Source organism: Trachemys scripta, chromosome 2 (assembly GCF_013100865.1).
Source record: "Trachemys scripta elegans isolate TJP31775 chromosome 2, CAS_Tse_1.0, whole genome shotgun sequence".
Lineage (NCBI taxonomy): Eukaryota > Metazoa > Chordata > Testudines > Emydidae > Trachemys > Trachemys scripta.
The window spans coordinates 162466250-162485055 of record NC_048299.1 but is presented as its reverse complement, the minus strand read 5'-3'; the positions used below and the strand labels follow the sequence as shown (position 1 = coordinate 162485055).

Below are 18806 nucleotides of genomic sequence, written 5' to 3'. Positions count from 1 at the left end.
CACAGTACTGATGCTTCTTTGCCTGCGCCCATTGAGCGTTTAGGCATTCCGACTTGCCCCGTTGGTTCGTACCGCATGTGCCCTGGGTACCAGATTTAGACAGCTTCGGTGCCATCAGTACCAGTGATACTGACCGAGCCAGGGATTGTTTTCGGCTCAATCGGGGTTCACTATGAGGAATCACAGACCTTTTCTTAGAGGCCTTACATGAGTAGCTCGCAGGTGTGCCTCTGAATTCATCTCTCTTCGAAGTAGAGGGTTCCAGCAAGGGCTCCCGCCTGGACTCCGGAGTTGAAGGGCTGACTCCATGAATAAGAGTTCTCTGTCCTTTCTGGATCTGTGCTTCAATTGCTAACACAAGCCACACTTCTGTGGAATGTTTCCCCCTCCCAGGCAGCGAATGCATTGTGAAGTTCCGTCAGTCACTGGGATAGATTCCTTGCAACTGAGGCACTTCTTGAAGCCCAGAGAGCTCAGCATATCCTTGTCCTGGAGGTTTCCCACACAGGGGGTTGATGGAAGCAAATATTCTCCCCCCCCCCCTTTTTTTTTTTTAAAGGCAAAGGCCAAAATAAAATGTAAAAGCAAAAGTACTTCAAAAGAAGCTAAAATTAGCAATTCTAAGAGTTGGCAATCTGAGAACTGACAGCTCTAGCTCCATCTCTAGCCAGAGGTGGCTGAGAAGGAACTGAGGAGTGCCCGCGCACACTGGCTAACCTCATGTCAGGCGGGCAACAATGCATGCATGACCAGGGTGGACTGCTACCAAAGTTCTATCAACAGCATCAGTGGAGCACCCATAGGGACGCTACTCAAAGAAGAAATAAGGTTTTAACAAAGTTAGTTTGTGCTAAGGTGATTTTTGTTAAGTTAAAATTGTTATATTGGCCTTTTTATGTAAGCATTTTAATCTTCTCCCCCTTTAGATTTTTTTTTTTTTTTTTTTAAAAACATTGTTAGTCATTACATACTTCAGTGCATCATTAATTCTGACTCTTGCTCCAGTAACAGTGATACAGACCTATAGGAAACTAGGATAACAGTGAACACTACTGCATTGGAAACTTTCCAGGCCAGCTATTCAAAGCAAAGAAGTAATCAAAGCCAACCTTACCCCACAGCCAAAGCATTCTTTTATATGTAAGCATGGAACTGCAAAAGAACCTAAGCATGGAACCTAATGCAAGAGAAAACACCAACTTTAGTGTTTGGTACAAAAAAAATTCTTGATCCATTCTCACCTTACCTAAAAAAGTTAGCTTTTTTATATTTGAACTTCAGACAAGGGTGTAACAAAGTTTATTTTTTTTTTATTGGTCTGTTTCTACAGTAATAGTTATCTACATACAAACACCCCCACCTGTTCAAGGTCATCTTCTTGGAACTTTCTTTTTGAACACTTAAGATGAAATCCTGGGATTCTTCCAGATTTTGCAGGCAAGACTTGTCGGTGGGAGGGAATATTTACTAGTCTAACTACACCACATACTGCTATATGGCAGTAAGTTTCCCAGCACAGACGATCCCGAAGCATGCAACCTTGTTAGGCAATCTTCAGATGCACTGGGTACAGCAGAATATACTTAATTCCTTCACTTTAAGTAGTTTTCAATTGGCGTTGACTTCAGTACTCATGTGACAATTCTAACTGCAGGGCTCAACTGCACATAGACAAGTTGTATATGTATGCTACCTGCCCACACCAGTACACAATAATCAGTTACAGAGCAGATTAAGGTTGTGGCTGTCCGCAAGGGGTGAACATCTGTACCCCCCACTGGCCCCAGCTAGTTTGTGGATAATATCGTTCCCAGCCTTTATCTGGACAGAGATCTTTATCAGTTGTTTTGGGAAATCCTTGTGTCTGAGTTTGATGTCGCAGAAGGTGACATTCAGGTGTTTCTTTCCATGGCGGTTGTACAGGTGGAACACGAAGACAACATTTCTCCATCCTGTCATCTCTCTTACCACTCTCCCTCCAAAGCAGCAGCAATAATACAAGAACACAACCAGAAAATAACCCACCCAGACTTGCCCACCTACAAGTCTCAAAACACTTGAGATGCTGCTTTTAGTACAGGAACCCGTTCTGGTTAGTGGCCAAGGGTTTCAAAACCTCAGGATTATCACCAAAACACAAATGTTGGAGGCTAGGGGAGAACAGTGGGATCAAGAATCATAACCTAATCATGGATCCTACAGACCAACTACCTGGCTTCACCATGCCATGCAATATATGGATCACAGCAAACTGCATCAGATCCGCAAAAGGAATTGCTATTACCTACTACACAAATGGAAAATGAAGGACAGCCAATATTCAAATATGAAGAAAAGTCGAGCCATGGAACATCTAGTGAACCACTGCCCTTTAAGATCAGTCTTCAGAGGGACAGCCATGATTCATTCCATGCCGCCGGAAGCCACAGATGACAAACTTAGATGTTGACCTTTAATGTTTTTTAAGCTGCCAAATGAAAAGTAATTTTCTGATTGAAATGAAGACCATTCAGTCCAAGGAGTATGGACAGATAGAAAACAGACAAAAGAAAAAATGCTATTGGTAGTCTCAAAAGTTTTTAACCTTACAAAAAACTAAGTTTGGGAAATATTGGCAGTTATACTTTTAAATAAAGTTCACTGCTTGGGTCCAGTCCGGGGGCCAGCACTTTGTGCACCTCTTCTGCCGCAAAATGGTAATCCCTTATGCTTCATAATAGCTTGATCAAGTATTTGCAAGACTCAGAACAGCTACTGTCTATGCCTGAGGTGGGCAAACTATGGCCCGGGGGCTGCATCTGGCCCTTCAGACGTTTTAATCCAGCCCTCGAGCTCCCGCTGGGGTCCGGGGCTTGCCCTGCTCCACGCGTGCCATGACTCCGCACAGCTCCCGGAAGCAGCAGCATATCCTGCCTCTGACACCTATGCGCAGGGCCAGCCAGGGAACTCTGCATGCTGCCCCCACCCCAAGCACCGCCCCCACTGCTCCTATTGGCTGGGAACCCTGGCCAATGGGAGCTGCAGGGGCAGTGCCTGCAGACATGGCAGCATGCAGAGCTGCCTGGCCACGCCTCTGTGTAGGAGGTGGGGGGGGGGGAAGACTGCTTGAGGTAAGCGCCACCCAGACCCTGCACCCCTGACCCCCTCCTGTGCCCCAACCCCCTGCCCCAGCCCTAATCCCCCTCCTGCCCTCCAAATCACTCAATTCCAGCCCGGAGCACCCTCCTGCACTCCCAACCCCTCATCCCAAGCCCCATCCAAGAGCCTGCACCTGCAGCCAGAGCCCTCACCCCCTCCTGCACCCCAACCCCCAATTTTGTGAGCATTCATGGCCCGCCATACAATTTCCATACCCAGATGTGGCCCTCAGCCCAAAAAGTTTGCCCACCTCTGGTCTATGCCTTCTGAAAGACGTAATATTCTGACATCAGGAGTAGCTATATTCTTAATAGTCTAATTTGTTTTAGCAACAATATGTTTTTACGATTTATTTTGTGTTGGCAGAGTCCTCCAGCACCAAAAATTTGTTTCAGCTGGAGTCATTTTCGCTGCAGTAATTGCTGGGAAGTCTTTCATCTTCTTGTTGAGGAGATTATGAGCAAGTCCAACAATTTTTATTTGCTTAGGTCCTACCCTCCCAACAAGGGACATCTTTAGAAAAGGTGCTAGCTGAAAAGGCTGGGTCACTATTTTCTGACTCATTCCATTCAGGAGAAGTCAAAAAACGGGGTCTCTCTCAAATATAATTTAAGACTTCAGTTTGAATTTTTACTTAAGAATTTTTTTTCTAGCCATATTCTATTCGATATTGAGACAAATGTCAAATCCATTACCCAGATAAGCTACCTATCTGTGGTGGAACACTTCCACACAGCTCTGCACTCAGTCTTGATCAGAGTCCTACACTAACCTAAACTTATTTTGATACAATGTCTGCAGTGGTAAATTCATAGAACATTTTGTGATACAAGTGGCAGTCTTTTCCCCCTCCTTCTGCGGGTTTGGTTTTTAAGAGGCTCTCTGATTTTGGCTCTGTTTAGGCTTCTTGAACCAAGACCCTCAGTTTTGTTCTAAGATAGTATATCAAACTGCTACTTGTTTTGATCACAGTAGATTACCAGATGTTTCTATTTGTAGAAAAGGTTACTGTTTAGCAAGTTGTTTCAAAGTTACTTGCAAGATTTGGGGTAAATTAATTTGCACTTCTACTTATTTTATTTAGATTTAAAAGAATAAAAAGGTTTTATCTGAAGCTCCAGGCATCCTAACCCACCATTAATAAAATAAAATTTAAGATTGAACATTGCAGTCGCAGCGAGGATGCCCAAGGTTCTATTTTACCTTCCTTGTGTAAGCCATTAACCTGATTTTTAAAGGTCCGCTCTTACAAAAGATTCCCTCAGGCTTCCATGGTTTTTGACATTCCCAGAAAACAACCCTTAGATGAGAAGTAAAGTAGTGGAGAGAGTGTGACATTTACCTTCCCATGCCTTCACCACCCAAATGAAAAACTATTCAACAATTCCTCATGTTGTGCAAATACCCTGCGCAGATCCAAAAATTGGATCTGCAGCCATTCCCCTTCTTACTGCCCTCTCCCCAAAGCCACATACACACAGGTTTATCTGGAACTCTCTAAGATGACTGCACTTCAGAAATAGGTGTGTATTTTGCAATACACTTTGGGATCTTTCTGTATTAAAAGGTGCCACACATTAAATCAGCGCACACAGCACCTCATGCAATTTCTAACTCAGCAGAAAAATCTGCAAGTCTTGTATATCTAAATATACAAACATATGCTGTAGAATCACATTTATTATTAGGACTAGAGATGCCACGTGTCCATTTTTGACCAGAAGTCCAGTCAAAAAGGAGACTGGACAGTGTCCAGTCATATCTTACCGGATACCCAAAGTCCAGTTACTGAGGGCGAGGGAGGCACTGGGTCACACGCATGAGCCCCTACTCAGCCAGGGCCACCTCTTACCTACATCGGGCAGCTGCGACTCCAGCCCTGGCTCCGCAAGTGAGTCCCTCCTAACCTGGGGGGGGAAAGCAGCGAGTGACTGCTCTTGCCCCTCCTCCCCCAAACAGGGGCAGGGCCTCAAGGGAAGAGGCAGGGTGGGGGAAGTTCTGGCACTACTGCTGGAGTATCTGTATTTTAAATATTACAAAATTGGCAACCCAAATTAGGACTGATTTGATGGCAATGTATGATTGTGCTTGAAAATTATTTCATGTGTGCAATGACCACTTTTCATGTTCTCACTCTTGGCTGCAACGTTTTGCATATACACCTCGACCCCGATATAACGCTGTCCTCGGGAGCCAAAAAATCTTACCACGTTATAGGTGAAACCATGTTATATTGAACTTGCTTTGATCCACCGGAGCACTGCTTTACTGCGTTATATCCGAATTTGTATTATATCAGGTCGCGTTATATCAGGGTAGAGATGTATTATTAACTAAAGGCAGCAGTCTAGAAAGGGGATCACAGGGTTGCTACATTTATTTGTTTTGTTTTCCCCTCCACTGGAAAAGCCACAGCTTAATTGAAACAAGGAAATTAAAAGCTTCAAATCACTAACCATGTCACGTACTTTGGAGTCTTATTCGTAAAGATCTCAATTATTGTAATAGGTGGGGAGAACCTGTAGTCTAAGTCAGCCTGAATACGAAGCTTCACTCCCATCCTGGTAACAGGCATGTTATAAACCCTGGAAAACTGAGGTTCATAATTGAAATGGCAACTAACCTCTAACAACTCTGAGGGCACAGAACACAGCAATAGATATTAGAGGAAGAGAATCACGTCTAAGTGCTTTACGATTACAATAAAACCCTAGTCTATTCTTATTTCACACAGCAATTTTCAAACCTCTTTTGATCATTCTTTTGTTTTTTCAGGGACACAAATATAGTATGGGCTCCACAAAGTTATTTTTCTTGCTTCAACTTTATTTAACAGAAAAGTATAAATCCTGTCAGATATGCTGGAACAATTTGTATAGTGGGGGGGTGGGTAAACTGTAAACCCTGTAATATAACAGAAACCACTAAGCCTGGGCGCAGCAGCACACCCCCCCCCACCCTCCTACTTCCAGCACCTATGAATCTTGTTGGGAATATGGAGTAGTTCCTTGAAGGGCAAGTGGGGGTTTTTCACTTGCATTATTTCAGGGGACAATGTCAGAACACAAAAACTAGGCCCACTGCCTGCATCGCACTCAAAGAGTTGAACTGCACATTTTTTCAGGAAGTGTCATCAATGAATAAACATACTATAAACCATCAAAGACAGGAACTCTTAGATATTATTAGGGACCAAAGGTCTTAATATTCAAGGTTTCATACATACACAAAAAAGGAAGTTAAGATCCGGTGTGGAAACTGGAGGTTTTGTTTATGTTTCAGTACTTGAAATCACCACTAAAAGGAAACTGTGGGTTTATTTTTAGACCTCGACTTCCAGAGAGGCATTATCTGAACATTATGTCTATGTGTGGAGGAGACTGGTTTACTTAAAGGAATCCCAAAAACCATCAAAAAAAGCAATTGTCAAAATTAGACGAGATGCTTTAAAAATCAAAGAAACTATCAATCTGAATGTGAAGAAACACAGCCTGTGTTTTGCTGTTGTAAAAAGTATCTTATCCCTGATGCTGTTCAATATGGTATTGATTTGTTTCTATGAAATTCGTAATGGAGTGAAAATCCCATGGGGTAAAACAGGCTTGCATTTCTTACTTAATGAAAAAAAATGATGCTTTTCTGTGATCAGTGAGCAAACAATGTCTCAACTAGGGAGGGACAAAGCATGAGGAACAGTGAAAATGGGGTCCAATTACTCAGAAGTGACCATCTCATAATCACCATATTAAATGCAAGGAAATTTAGTTCAGAGCTTTTATTTTTCACTGGAAGATAAATAAAAAGCTATAACATCAATGTTAAAGTACTGTCACAAACAATATTCTAAGGCCTTGGCTACACTTACCCGGTAGTTCGACGGCTGGAAATCGAACTTCTGGGTTCGACTTATCGCGTCTAGTCTGGACGTGATAAGTCGAACCCGGAAGTGCTCGCCGTCGACTGCGGTACTCCAGCTCGCCGAGAGGAGTACCGCGGAGTCGACGGGGGAGCCTGCCTGCCGCGTGTGGACCAAGGTAAGTTCGAACTAATTCGAACTAAGGTACTTCGAACTTCAGCTACGTTATTCACGTAGCTGAAGTTGCGTACCTTAGTTCGAATTAGGGGGGTAGTGTAGACCAAGCCTTAGTTACACAGGATTTTTCTTTTTGCCTGTTTTGGATGTACTGTGCTGCTGTTTTCTCTGACTTATCCGAGATGAGGCCAAAGGTTTAGAGCAATAATTTTCAGGGTTGGCTCTGAATAGTAGCTACTAGAGAGCAGCTTGTATGCAATGCACACGAACACCTCAAAAAAAAAAAAACTGATCATAAAAGTTTCTGAAGCCTTGAATTATGTAGGAAAAGTAAAGCTCACTGTAGCTTCTGCAGATACAAACAGGAGAGTGGAGATGCCTCCAAGAATGGGCAGAACTAGCTAAATAGAACTGGAAAGAGATGCCAACCTGAAAACTCTGGAGTGGTTTCAGTTTATTCAGCCACAAGTTAATTGGTCCTAGCCTCCTCTACGTTCTGGATTGAGACTGCTAATTTGTATTAAGAAAGCTCTGTGAAACCCAAGCTTCTGATATCAGTTTAAACTGGAATCAAATTTTAAACTTCCTTATATTTGGTCATGCTCAGTATCATGAGTTTCAAAATCATATGTTAGTGATAGATGCACAATCTATAAAATGAAGCCTCTGGACACAATTTGAGTTTGATTACATACAACTTTTATTTTAATGAGCAAATCATAGAATCATAGAATATCAGGGTTGGAAGGGACCTCAGGAGGTCATCTAGTCTAACCCCCTGCTCAAAGCAAGACCAATTCCCAACTAAATCATCCCAGCCAGGGCTTTGTCAAGCCGGGCCTTAAAAAACCTCCAAGGAAGGAGATTCCACCACCTCCCTAGGTAACGCATTCCAGTGTTTCACCACCCTCCTAGTGAAATAGTTTTTCTTACTATCCAACCTGGACCTCCCCCACTGCAACTTGAGACCATTGCTCCTTGTTCTGTCATCTGCCACCACTGACAACAGCCGAGGGTAAATATAGTAGATTAATAAAACTGAATCCTCTTTATAAGCCTTTTAAACAACCTACAAACTATAATTACAATATTTAGAAATTAAAACTAGAGTTCTGATGCAGTGTAGAAAAAGGCTATCAATAATGAGGAGCATGCACATTTCCAGCTTTTAAAAGCATTCCATTTGAGGCTAAATCAGTATATTTAAAACTGACCTATTTGGAGTAAGTGTGTCACCAAGTTCCATATCTAGGTCAGCATTTCTGCAGTGACCCCACTGAATCTCAGTCTTGAGCAGAATTCACTGTAATCGCCTCCATTTCTACCTCCCCCCATAATTCAGTCTTTTCTGTGTACAAGTCTACACACTATCAGCCCGCCTCACTGTTTAAACGTGTGCGTGCACAGGCCATATAAAAACCTATCCAAAAGCCACTAACAAAAAAACAGAAAATATATTTGGGGTGAAAGCAAAGGGCAGTCTTTGCTAATGCACACTTTGAATCACCTTGTTTTTATTTTGAGCATTAGTTAACATTAAACTTTTAAATTAAAGAAGCCACAGCATGCGCATGTTTCCCATTATCATGTTTTCCACAATCTTAACTTTTAGCCTTTCACTGATAACTAGTGATAGGCAGAATTAGAAAGGTAGGGGAATTCATTTTGGTCTCCAGAGTAAAATAAGAAATGGAAATTAACTCAATTATTGAATGCAAACAATTCACCCATTAATTGTTTTGAAGCTTGAATGAAATCTGTTTCCTTATCAATGTTTTCCTGTTGCATATATGATTTGTTAGGGATTTTTTCCTTTAACATGCTATTAAAATAGTCACTCATCACCCTCCGTACAAAAATGCTGTCAAAGCAAGCAAGCAATCCTTTGCAAAGACAGTTTTCAAGATTAAACTATGTGAGTTATATAAAAGTGCTCAAGATCATCTGAGAATTTTTCCTGAAGCATGTATAAACACTACCACCTAATGGTTTTTTAATTTAAGATTTTTGTAATTGAAAACTAAAATTATTTTTTTTGTAAACATATCTAGTGCTGTGACTGTGTTTATTAAATTTATGATGCATTTTATTTTTTGAATATACTAGTAAGTGAAGTTTTTAACTCACATTTGTCAGAACACATCAGACAGATCCATTGTCTACAGCCAAGCTCTAAGATACAACCGCATTTGCTCCAATCCCTCAGACAGAGACAAGCACCTACAAGATCTCTATCAAGCATTCTTAAAACTACAATACCCACCTGCTGAAGTGAAAAAACAGATTGACAGAGCCAGAAGAGTACCCAGAAGTCACCACCTACAGGACAGGCCCAACAAAGAAAATAACAGACCACCACTAGCTGTCACCTTCAGCCCCCAACTAAAACCTCTCCAGTGCATCATCAAAGATCTACAACCTATCCTGAAAGATGATCCTTTACTCTCAGATCTTGGGAGACAGACCTGTCCTCGCTTACAGACAACCTCCCAACCTGAAGCAAATACTCACCAGCAACCACACATCACTGAACAAAAACACTGACCCAGGAACCTATCCTTGTAACAAAGCCCAATACCAACTCTGTCCACATATCTATTCAAGTGACATCATCATAGGACCTAATCACATCTGCCACGCCATCAGGGGCTCGTTCACCTACACATCTACCAATATGATATATGCCATCATGTGCCAGCAATGCCCCCCTGCCATGTACATTGGCCAAACCAGACAGTCTCTACACAAAAGAATTAATGGACCCAAATCTGACATCAGGAATCATAATACTCAAAAACCAGTGGGAGAACACTTTAACCTGTCTGGTCATTCAATGACAGACCTGGGGGTGGCAATTTTGCAACAGAAAAGCTTCAAAAACAGACTCCAACGAGAAACTGCTGAGCTGGAATTGATATGCAAACTAGATACAATCAATTTAGGCTTAAATAGGGACTGGGAATGGCTGAGCCATTACAAACATTAGAGGGGTAGTCGTGTTAGTCTGAATCTGTGAAAAGCAACAGAGAGTCCTGTGGCACTCTCTGTTGCTTATTACAAACATTGAATCTATCTTGCCCTGTGTATTCTCACACTTCTTATCAAACTGTCTCTACTGGGCTATCTTGATTATCACTTCAAAAGTTTTTTTCTCTTACTTAATTGGCCTCTCAGAGTTGGTAAGACAACTCCCACCTTTTCATGCTCTCTGTATGTGTATATATATCTCAATATACGTTCCATTCTATGCATCCGAAGATGTGGGCTGTAGCCCATGAAAGCTTATGCTCAAATAAATTTGTTAGTCTCAAAGGTGCCACAAGTACTCCTGTTCTTTTTGCAGATACAGACTAACACGACTGCTCCTCTGAAACCCATCAGACAGATACTATTTAGGGACAACACAATTTTACTTTCAGACTATCCTTTACAGATGCTAAAGTGCTTTTGAATACTAGTCAATTTAATAATGTTGAGTGTTAATAAAAATCCAAATAGATGCCACTAAGTAATGAATGTATTTTAAAAAACAATTTCAGTGAGTATATGAGTATTCACATTATGACTACAAATTTCATACATCCCCTGCCCCAAAAACAATAATTTAAAAGTGGATAGCATTTTAAATAGATCACTTCTATATAAAACATTTAACCTGTTACAAAGTTACACCTAAAAGCTAACAATGAAAGATTAGAGAAAATTCCCCCCACTCCTCCCCCCAGATTACTTTGTACATTTAAGCAGTACATTTGTATTTCGCCATTTCCAAGGGTGTTTTGAGTGCCTGAAACCAGTTTCAACTGAACTAGCTTTCAAATAGGTAGCATCCTTTAAGATAAATACAGAAATGGAAATATAGGGCGAGGGTTTATTTTGCTACAGAAGGGCGCCATTTGGCTAAGCCACATTGGTAGATTCCTTCCATCCTTCCCCTTTGTACATGTAACTAAGGAACTATTTGTTTCATCTTCTAAATTAAATTCTACAGGTACTGGTATCAGTAGCCAAAAGATTTAAATTTGTGGTTATTGATAGTTTTACTATTTCAGTAACATACTATTCTGTTATTGAATGATTCTTCTCACACCAACACATTTAGCTGAGCTGGTGTCACGTGTTTTCCATATTTCTCTTACAAAACAGTTTAGAGAAACTTTATTCTAACACATATTAAGTCCTGTCTGAAAGATGTGAATCTACAAAGCAGCTATACTACTGGAACAGAGCAATCTAGTTAGATGAACGTGTAACTATGAAACAAAGGTTTTCTCAATTTTTCACTTGCTATGTGCTGCTGTCGACATACTTAAGTGTTGAACTGGCAATATTAGTGGCTTTCCTCAGTTCTGGCACTCAAAGCCTTCTACAAGCTCTGGGCTTGGAGTTCCTCCCCCAACATTTAAAAAAAGGGAAGATGTCATGATTATATAGGGAGATGTCCTCAGGTTGGCTACCTTCCCAATACTGTTAGTCATATGGGTGAGACAGAGCAAGAGAGAAGCACAGCATGGTACAGAACAAGCCTATGTTGTCAGTAATTCAATGGGACTTTCTGCCATTTATTTCTACTTCTGAAGTTCATTGTTTTACACTGTTTATCCTCACTCATGAGATTTGAGCCACTGGAGATGAAAGAACACTTGTCTTATATAAAGATTAACTGAATAACAAGAACAAGCTCAAAACTGGAAATCAGATCAGACCACAAACTATGCATATCTTGGCTTCACAATAAGAAGTCAGGAAGTTTTAGGTTAGTGTTCCAATGTCAGAGCGATACAAAATCCTACAATAGATGAACTACTAGAACATGCATAAAGGACATTCTATTCCAGCAAAAATCCCAAACATTTATTGCCCAAAGAAAGCTACAACATAATTCAACTCAATTTACTATAGGAGCAAAAATTAACAATCCTCTTTAAAAACCAATACTTCAAACATTCACTAGAAAAAGTATACTGCCTTTTGGAAAAGCCACACTGAAAATGATCTAGAGTGCCATAAATCTATAAATCTCTTCAAAAAACACCACACAAACTACCTTAATACAATCAAGAACATAAAAACCAATAGCCTCTTACTAAATATGGAATTAATGAACATTAAAAATATAGTGGAAAACCAAAGAGAAAAATATTTAACCAGTGTGACAAAAGAACTGAAACATTCTTTACCCTTCTGTGCGCAAGATACAGGAATATGAGCTATTATCAGACACCGCAGAGAACCCAACTAAAGGAGTAGATAGGAAAAAATTAGCATAATAGAGAAAAAGACAATTGCAGAAAACCTCTCAAAACAAGGTAATATGGCACCAAGTAGTAAGAAGTTAATAATGCAAATGGTGTGTAAAAAAACACACCTAAATTCTGTTGGCAAAGCCTGCTCTAACACACATGATGTATTTTTAAGTCCGGAACTCTACTTTAACATGCTCAGAGCTTTCATTTTTAAACATGAGTGGGCCTCCCCATCACACACACGGTAAGGCATAGACAGGAATCTAAACCTTTTTGGACTGATGTTGAAAGTGTTTTAGCGTCAGCTTAGTTAGTTCTCCCTTATTGCCTCACCCTGCCCATTGCATTGTGGGATTTCTGTTCAATTATTGATTTACTTTTCTTTTATTCTGAGGTTCCCTTGTATCCTCAGTACCTCCAGTCCCCTGGCCTCGCTTTTCCTACTGCACCACCTGATGCTGCTTTGCTATCAGAATGACAGGAGAAAGAGCAGGGCTGCTCTGAACTCTGCCACAACTGCTGTTCAGAGCTATTCCACTGAGGGAAGTGGGGGAGAACAGATCATGTTGAACTAGGGTCCTCACCATGCCCAGTCTTTCCAGCACAAGGCAAATATAAAGGAGCTCTGAAATAGAAATTCATCAGCTCAGCTAGAAGGTGGGTTGCTCCATTTGTGGAGAGACTAGCACTGGTAGATGTATAATCTGACCGCATAGTCAATTACAGCCCTGATACGATAGGATATTGAATAGGTACCAAAATACAGTATATTGGAGAACACTAACTGATCAGCAATAGGAAATACGTTGATATCTTGCCAGTCACTAAACTTTACCTATTTTAAGACAGAAGTGAAGCACAGCATTCCCAACAGAAACTCCTCCAACTGGTTCTTGAAGTTTCTAGCACTGTCTTTGGGTTCTCTACACATCTTACATTACCACAGCTTTTATTACTTCTGAAACAGAACTTTTCATATTGAAATGTTGGAAAGAGAAGTTACTGACCTCCTCTATTCTAATGGCCTTATTCCCTACATTAGTGAGCTGCACCAAAGTGAGGAGGAAAGTAGTAAATCTGGCTAGTATTCTTTATTTACACATTGCAGGCAAATGGAGTTTAACACACCACATCACACCCACACATACCCCTCACTCCAGCCACAGACCCACAACCGTTTATGCCATTATGGTGAAAGTGAGCAACATTTTTCTTAAGTAGAAAACAAAAGAGAACTCTAGTTGCTAGAGGTGTTCTTACCTTGGATGCTTGTCGAAGCCACCGTAAATACTCCGTGAAGGTATCAAAACAAATGTAATAGGTCTGGCTCTGAGGTCCAGAGGAACTAAATGCTAAACAGTGCTGGTGCTTTTTCACTTCTTCCACCTGTATTTAAAAAGATAAAATAATTACTGCATAAAATTTGGAAAGAGTCACTGTGCAACCAGCAAGGCAAAGTGAAGCTGTGAAACCAAGGAGCAGCACAAAAACCTCATTAAGTATTGTTAAGCCTGCAATCTAATTAATCCAGTGTCAAGGAGCCACAAAACCCATGCAAGCAACAGATTAAGAAACCTGAACTGTTTAACAGGACTCTTGAATTAAGTTATATAAATGTACTGTTGCAGTTGAAGATAAAGATCTGGATAATTCTTAAGACTTGAATATCATAAGACTTTTCCAAAATTAAACTGCCATAAAGCCAATTATTTTCTGGCATTTTAAAAAAAAGTGTAATAATCACATGCTTCTTCCTACTGTGAAATGGAGTGGGAGATATGTAAATCTGATGGGCTGTGGGCAGGGCAGGGAAGGTAGAGGAGTTTGGCAATAACTCTTTTCTAGTTTAAACAAGTATTTTGCTGATAAGCCTTTAACAGTGGAATGTGAAACAAAAAATATTTTGTGCCCTTTGCTGCTCCTTTTATATAAAAACCAGCATCAAATGTTTAGTTTTGTCTGGATATTCCAAACACGTAAAAGCAAGAAGTCCTCGTCTCTTTTTTTGCTAGAGGCCTTCAGCAAGGTATATGGATGACCTGAAAAGAACTCTAACAGAAAAAAGAAAAGCATTTCCTTGTGAAAGACTTTTATGCTGCTTTTATACATTCAACAAGGAGCTGCAAAGAATATATAATTTAGTTTCATTCTTCACCAGTAAAAATTTACCTTTAAAAAGGAAACTGGCACAATGTATGGTCTCCAAGAAGTCTCTGTGATGGTTCACAACACTACGCTCTGGAATGCCTTTTGCAAACCAGGAAGTGCAAGAGGATTTAAGTGGGTGAGGGAGAAGTCATTCAAAAATACTTATTCTGTTCCAACTGTCCCTCACCCAAGCCTCGACAGTGTAGGCTTTCAGCAAATATTTCTGGACTTGACTTAGTTTTCATTTTATGTTTGCATTCTACCTTCAACTTGACCCCTTGTACATAAGCAATTCCTACAACATACAGGAGACATAAGCAAAAACATACTTTTTGCCAATTCCATGAACAAAACCCTTTAAAGGCTCAGGATCCATTCGGTTAGCTCTCTATTTTTGACGCTAGGATTTTACCCTACTCCTCCCTTGTGGCTTTCCTAGAGGTAACAGCAGGCTAGGAACACTTGAATCTTGCACTTCCCAGTGTGCAACAATGAGTAATGCCATCTGCTGCTGGGGAGAGGGTTGTAGGAATATCCCTTTGTATTTCTTCTGGCTGAGGGAAAGGACACACTCCATGGAAAAGGTGGGAACATTCTTGTATGGAGAAGGTGGAGAGGGGAGAGAAAAGAGGTGCTAGAACAGGGGAATCGCCACACAACTAGACTTGGCATATAAAATGCTCTAATACAGAACATTGAAGTGGAACTCTGAAAACTGACTTTGTAAATATGACATCATGGACTTCCATGCTTATTGTGTCTCCGGTCGATTTCAATATTGTGTGCTAGTACACAAGGTTAAAAAAGATTCAGCTGCCAGCCCTGCAAAAATCAGCCTGGGGTCCAAGAATCAAGAAGGATTCTTTTCATCTTGTGCATCACAACTAGTTATGAAGATTCTGCAGGCCACATTGGGTCTCCAGTTGCTCTTGTGTAGCCCCATTGTCATAGTGCTGTTTCACAGGATATCTGATTGCAGTAAATTCTGTTGATGCACAAAACGGAACAGAACCCAGCTCAATTTCTTAGCAAACAGGTAGCATGAGCAAACAGCAATAAACACTGAGGCTATGGCTACACTTGCAGATGTAGAGCGCTGGGAGTTAAACCAGCCCTCAGAGACCTCAGCAGGCAAAGTGCTGCCATGTGTTTACACTGTCAGCTGCAAGCACAGTGACATGGCCACATTAGCAGCTCTTGCAACACCACAAAGAACAGTGCATTGTGGTAGCTATCCCAGTGTGCAAGTGGCTGCAGCGTGCTATTCAAATGGAGGCAGGGGTGGAGTGTGACGGGGAGTGTGTTGTGTGTATGTGGGGGGGATAGACTGTTTTGGGGGGGCAGAGGGTGTGTCAGCATGCTGTCTTGTAAGTTCAGACAGCAGCAGGGGGAAACCCTGACATCAGCCCCCACCCATCCCCACCCCTCTCTCACACACACACACACACACACACACCCCTTTGCAGCAGCATTCCACAGTAATGGTTTGCTTTGTGTCCCAGAACAGATAAGCATGCCACTGTCAGAAACAGAGCTTTGAAAGTGGATAGCTACATACCTGCCAGCCGAGTTCAATACAATGACAAGAGCGGCCATTTGACATCAAGGGATTATGGGAGGTTTCCGGGGGCCAATCACAGCACAGTAATGCAACATGTCGTCCACACTGACATTCAGGCATTTCAGCCAGGGCACAGCAAACTCTATGCTTCTCATGGAGGTGGATTACCAAGGGCACTCCAAGTGCTTGCCAGTGTGGACACCTCAGGAGTTAGGGTGCCTGGGGCGGATTTAATGCGCTCTAATTTGCAAGTGTAGCCAAGCCCTAAGTCACTAGAAAGATACAACTCTGAATATACAAAACAGATTTGTTCATTAAGATGGGGCCATTTTACAGTTATGCTGTGGAATTGCTCTAAAATTTAAGTGCATATATTTACATGTGTGACCTAATGAAAACTAAACTCAGCCAATGGGCAAAGTAACATACTACTCAGCAAATACAATTAAAAAAAAAAAAAGTGTCTTTTGCCATATACTAGGGGTGACTAAACTGGCTCGTGAGCCGCATGCAGCTCTTTTACAGTTAAAATGCAGCCGGGGGGGGGGGGGGGGGGGGGGTGTGGGAGAAAGAGCTCAGGGCTTCTGCCAGAGACAACTAGTTCCTGCTGGGGCCGGGGGGGCTGGGGGGGGGAGGAGGAGAAAGGGGCACAATTTAAAGGTTTGGCCCCCCCAACAGCTTGAGTCATGCCCACCCAGACATGCCCCCCTTCTTATCCTCAGCAGCCTCTCCCTGGAGCTCCCAGAGGCAGCAGGAAACAGCTGGGAGCTGCAGGAAGAGGTCACTGCTTTAGCTCCACAGGGAGAGGCAGCAGTAAAAGTAGCAGCTCTCCCTGCATCCCCCAGCTAATTGCTGTTGCCTCTCCCCACAGCACAGATCCCAGCTCACCGGCGCCAGCAGCTGCTATGCAGGGAGGGGGCCCGGTGGAACCATGTGACTGAGCAGGGCCCAGTCTGGCAAAAGAAAATCTGGGGAGGCATGTGACCCCATGTGCGCCCCCCCCATCTGTTTCTGGCTTCTGCCCAGCGAGGAGAGAGGTCTCAGGGCTTCAGCCCAGCGGGGTGCACCTGCTGGCACTCGGGACTTCAGCAGAAGTGGAGCTGAAGCCCTGAGCCTCAGCAGGCGTACCCTGGCTCTCGAACTTCTGAAGCTTGTCGTATGCGCCTCGGAGGGTCAGTGAGTTTGGCCACCCCTGCCATACACGCATACGTACACAGAACAATTAGTACTACGTGAAAAGAGGAGATAATGATCTCACACACAAAATTTAATTGCCATTCCCTGATTTTTTCCATTTTTAAGCTCTCAATGCAAGAACTTTGCAAGAAGATAAAAATGAAGCAGGTACAGGTAGTAAGTGTTACGTCCAGTAATAACCGTTTTCATTTTCAGACTCCAGAGTGCAAGCTCCTTGGGGCTGGAACCTGTGTCTGAAAATCACCATGTATACCTACAACAGTGAAAAACAGGATTAAGTGAGCAGCTTCAAGCATTACCAAAAACCCTTACTTTTCCACCAATTAGAGGGAGAACATGCATCTTTCCAATTTGGCTTTCTTTCACCGATGATACGATTAGGCACGTCCCACAAAGGATAACTTGGCGTCTTGTCCATCTGTTGACCGGCAAATGCATTTTCCCTTTTCGTACATTGTACATTCCTGAGAGCTGAATCCGTTCAGAGTTGCCAGTGCTATGGGGCTTTCCTGAAATAGAAACAAAAGCAGGCACTTTATCACTAAGGATGTTTTCCTTTTTCAATCACTCTTAATAATGTTGAGCACAATCTGACAAATGACAATCAACTCTGGAGCCAAACAAATAAATGAAGGGATTTGAGCATTGCAGTATCAATACATGGATACTGACTGGTACAATGTCCTTTCTTCAGTATTAGTCTTGCAGTTTTGATACATTTAAATATTTGCCTAGAAGATTTCAAAAATAATTTTTTGCATCTTCTGCTTTACAACTACGTACAATACCTTTTCTTGCCTCTCTTCTGAACCAATGCCAAAACCGCACTAACCCATCCCTAGTAATTATATTTCAAAGACCGTGTAATATGCATTTTGAATACTTGTTTAATAGTACTGAAGTGTTCACAGACTTGGAATATCCTCTATTCATTAGAGCTTGGAATTCATTTCCAACATCTCTAGATGCTACTGTTTCAGTCTCACTACACCCTCAAAATTGCCACAGCACTTTTACGTACAATACTACAGAGAAACTGCAGACAGGGGTAACAAATGAGCAGTGACTAAATGAGTGACCAGGCTGATCATTTAAAGGAGAAATCTGTAATACAGAGCTCTCTTTCCAAAGAGGCCACTATTGACAATGACATTCAGTGGCCACATGGTGCAGCAGATTATGGAGCTCTATGCTTAAATTCTTAGGCCTCAGGTGGAAAGGATTTTCATTGTCTCACTATAATCTGAAGCATTTATCCATATTAAGTTACCACCACCTCCAAATTTGGCATTACTCCGCTAAAGACGAGCTGTGGACTAAAGTAGCAGGCTGCTGCGAGTCAGGGCAGAGGTGCAATGACAGATGTGTGATACACTGGCTAAGCTTCTTAATACTGTGCTCGGTTTTAGTGCAACTTTTCTGATAGCATGTTTAAAGAAACAGAGGAGTAGCCGTGTTAGTCTGAATCTGTAAAAAGCAACAG

The 18806-nt window shown here is 41.8% G+C and overlaps 1 protein-coding gene across 1 annotated transcript in view; it reads right to left on the bottom strand.

Annotated features, from left to right (window-relative positions):
* PHLPP1 (PH domain and leucine rich repeat protein phosphatase 1) overlaps positions 1–18806 on the bottom strand; it is a 218789-nt gene that overhangs the window by 88808 nt on the left and 111175 nt on the right. Inside the window, exons 2-3 of the mRNA XM_034762095.1 lie at positions 17636–17832; positions 13678–13803 (exon numbers count right to left, since the gene is read on the bottom strand). Coding sequence (XP_034617986.1) covers positions 13678–13803; positions 17636–17832 — 323 coding nt within the window. The remainder of the gene's footprint in view (positions 1–13677; positions 13804–17635; positions 17833–18806) is intronic.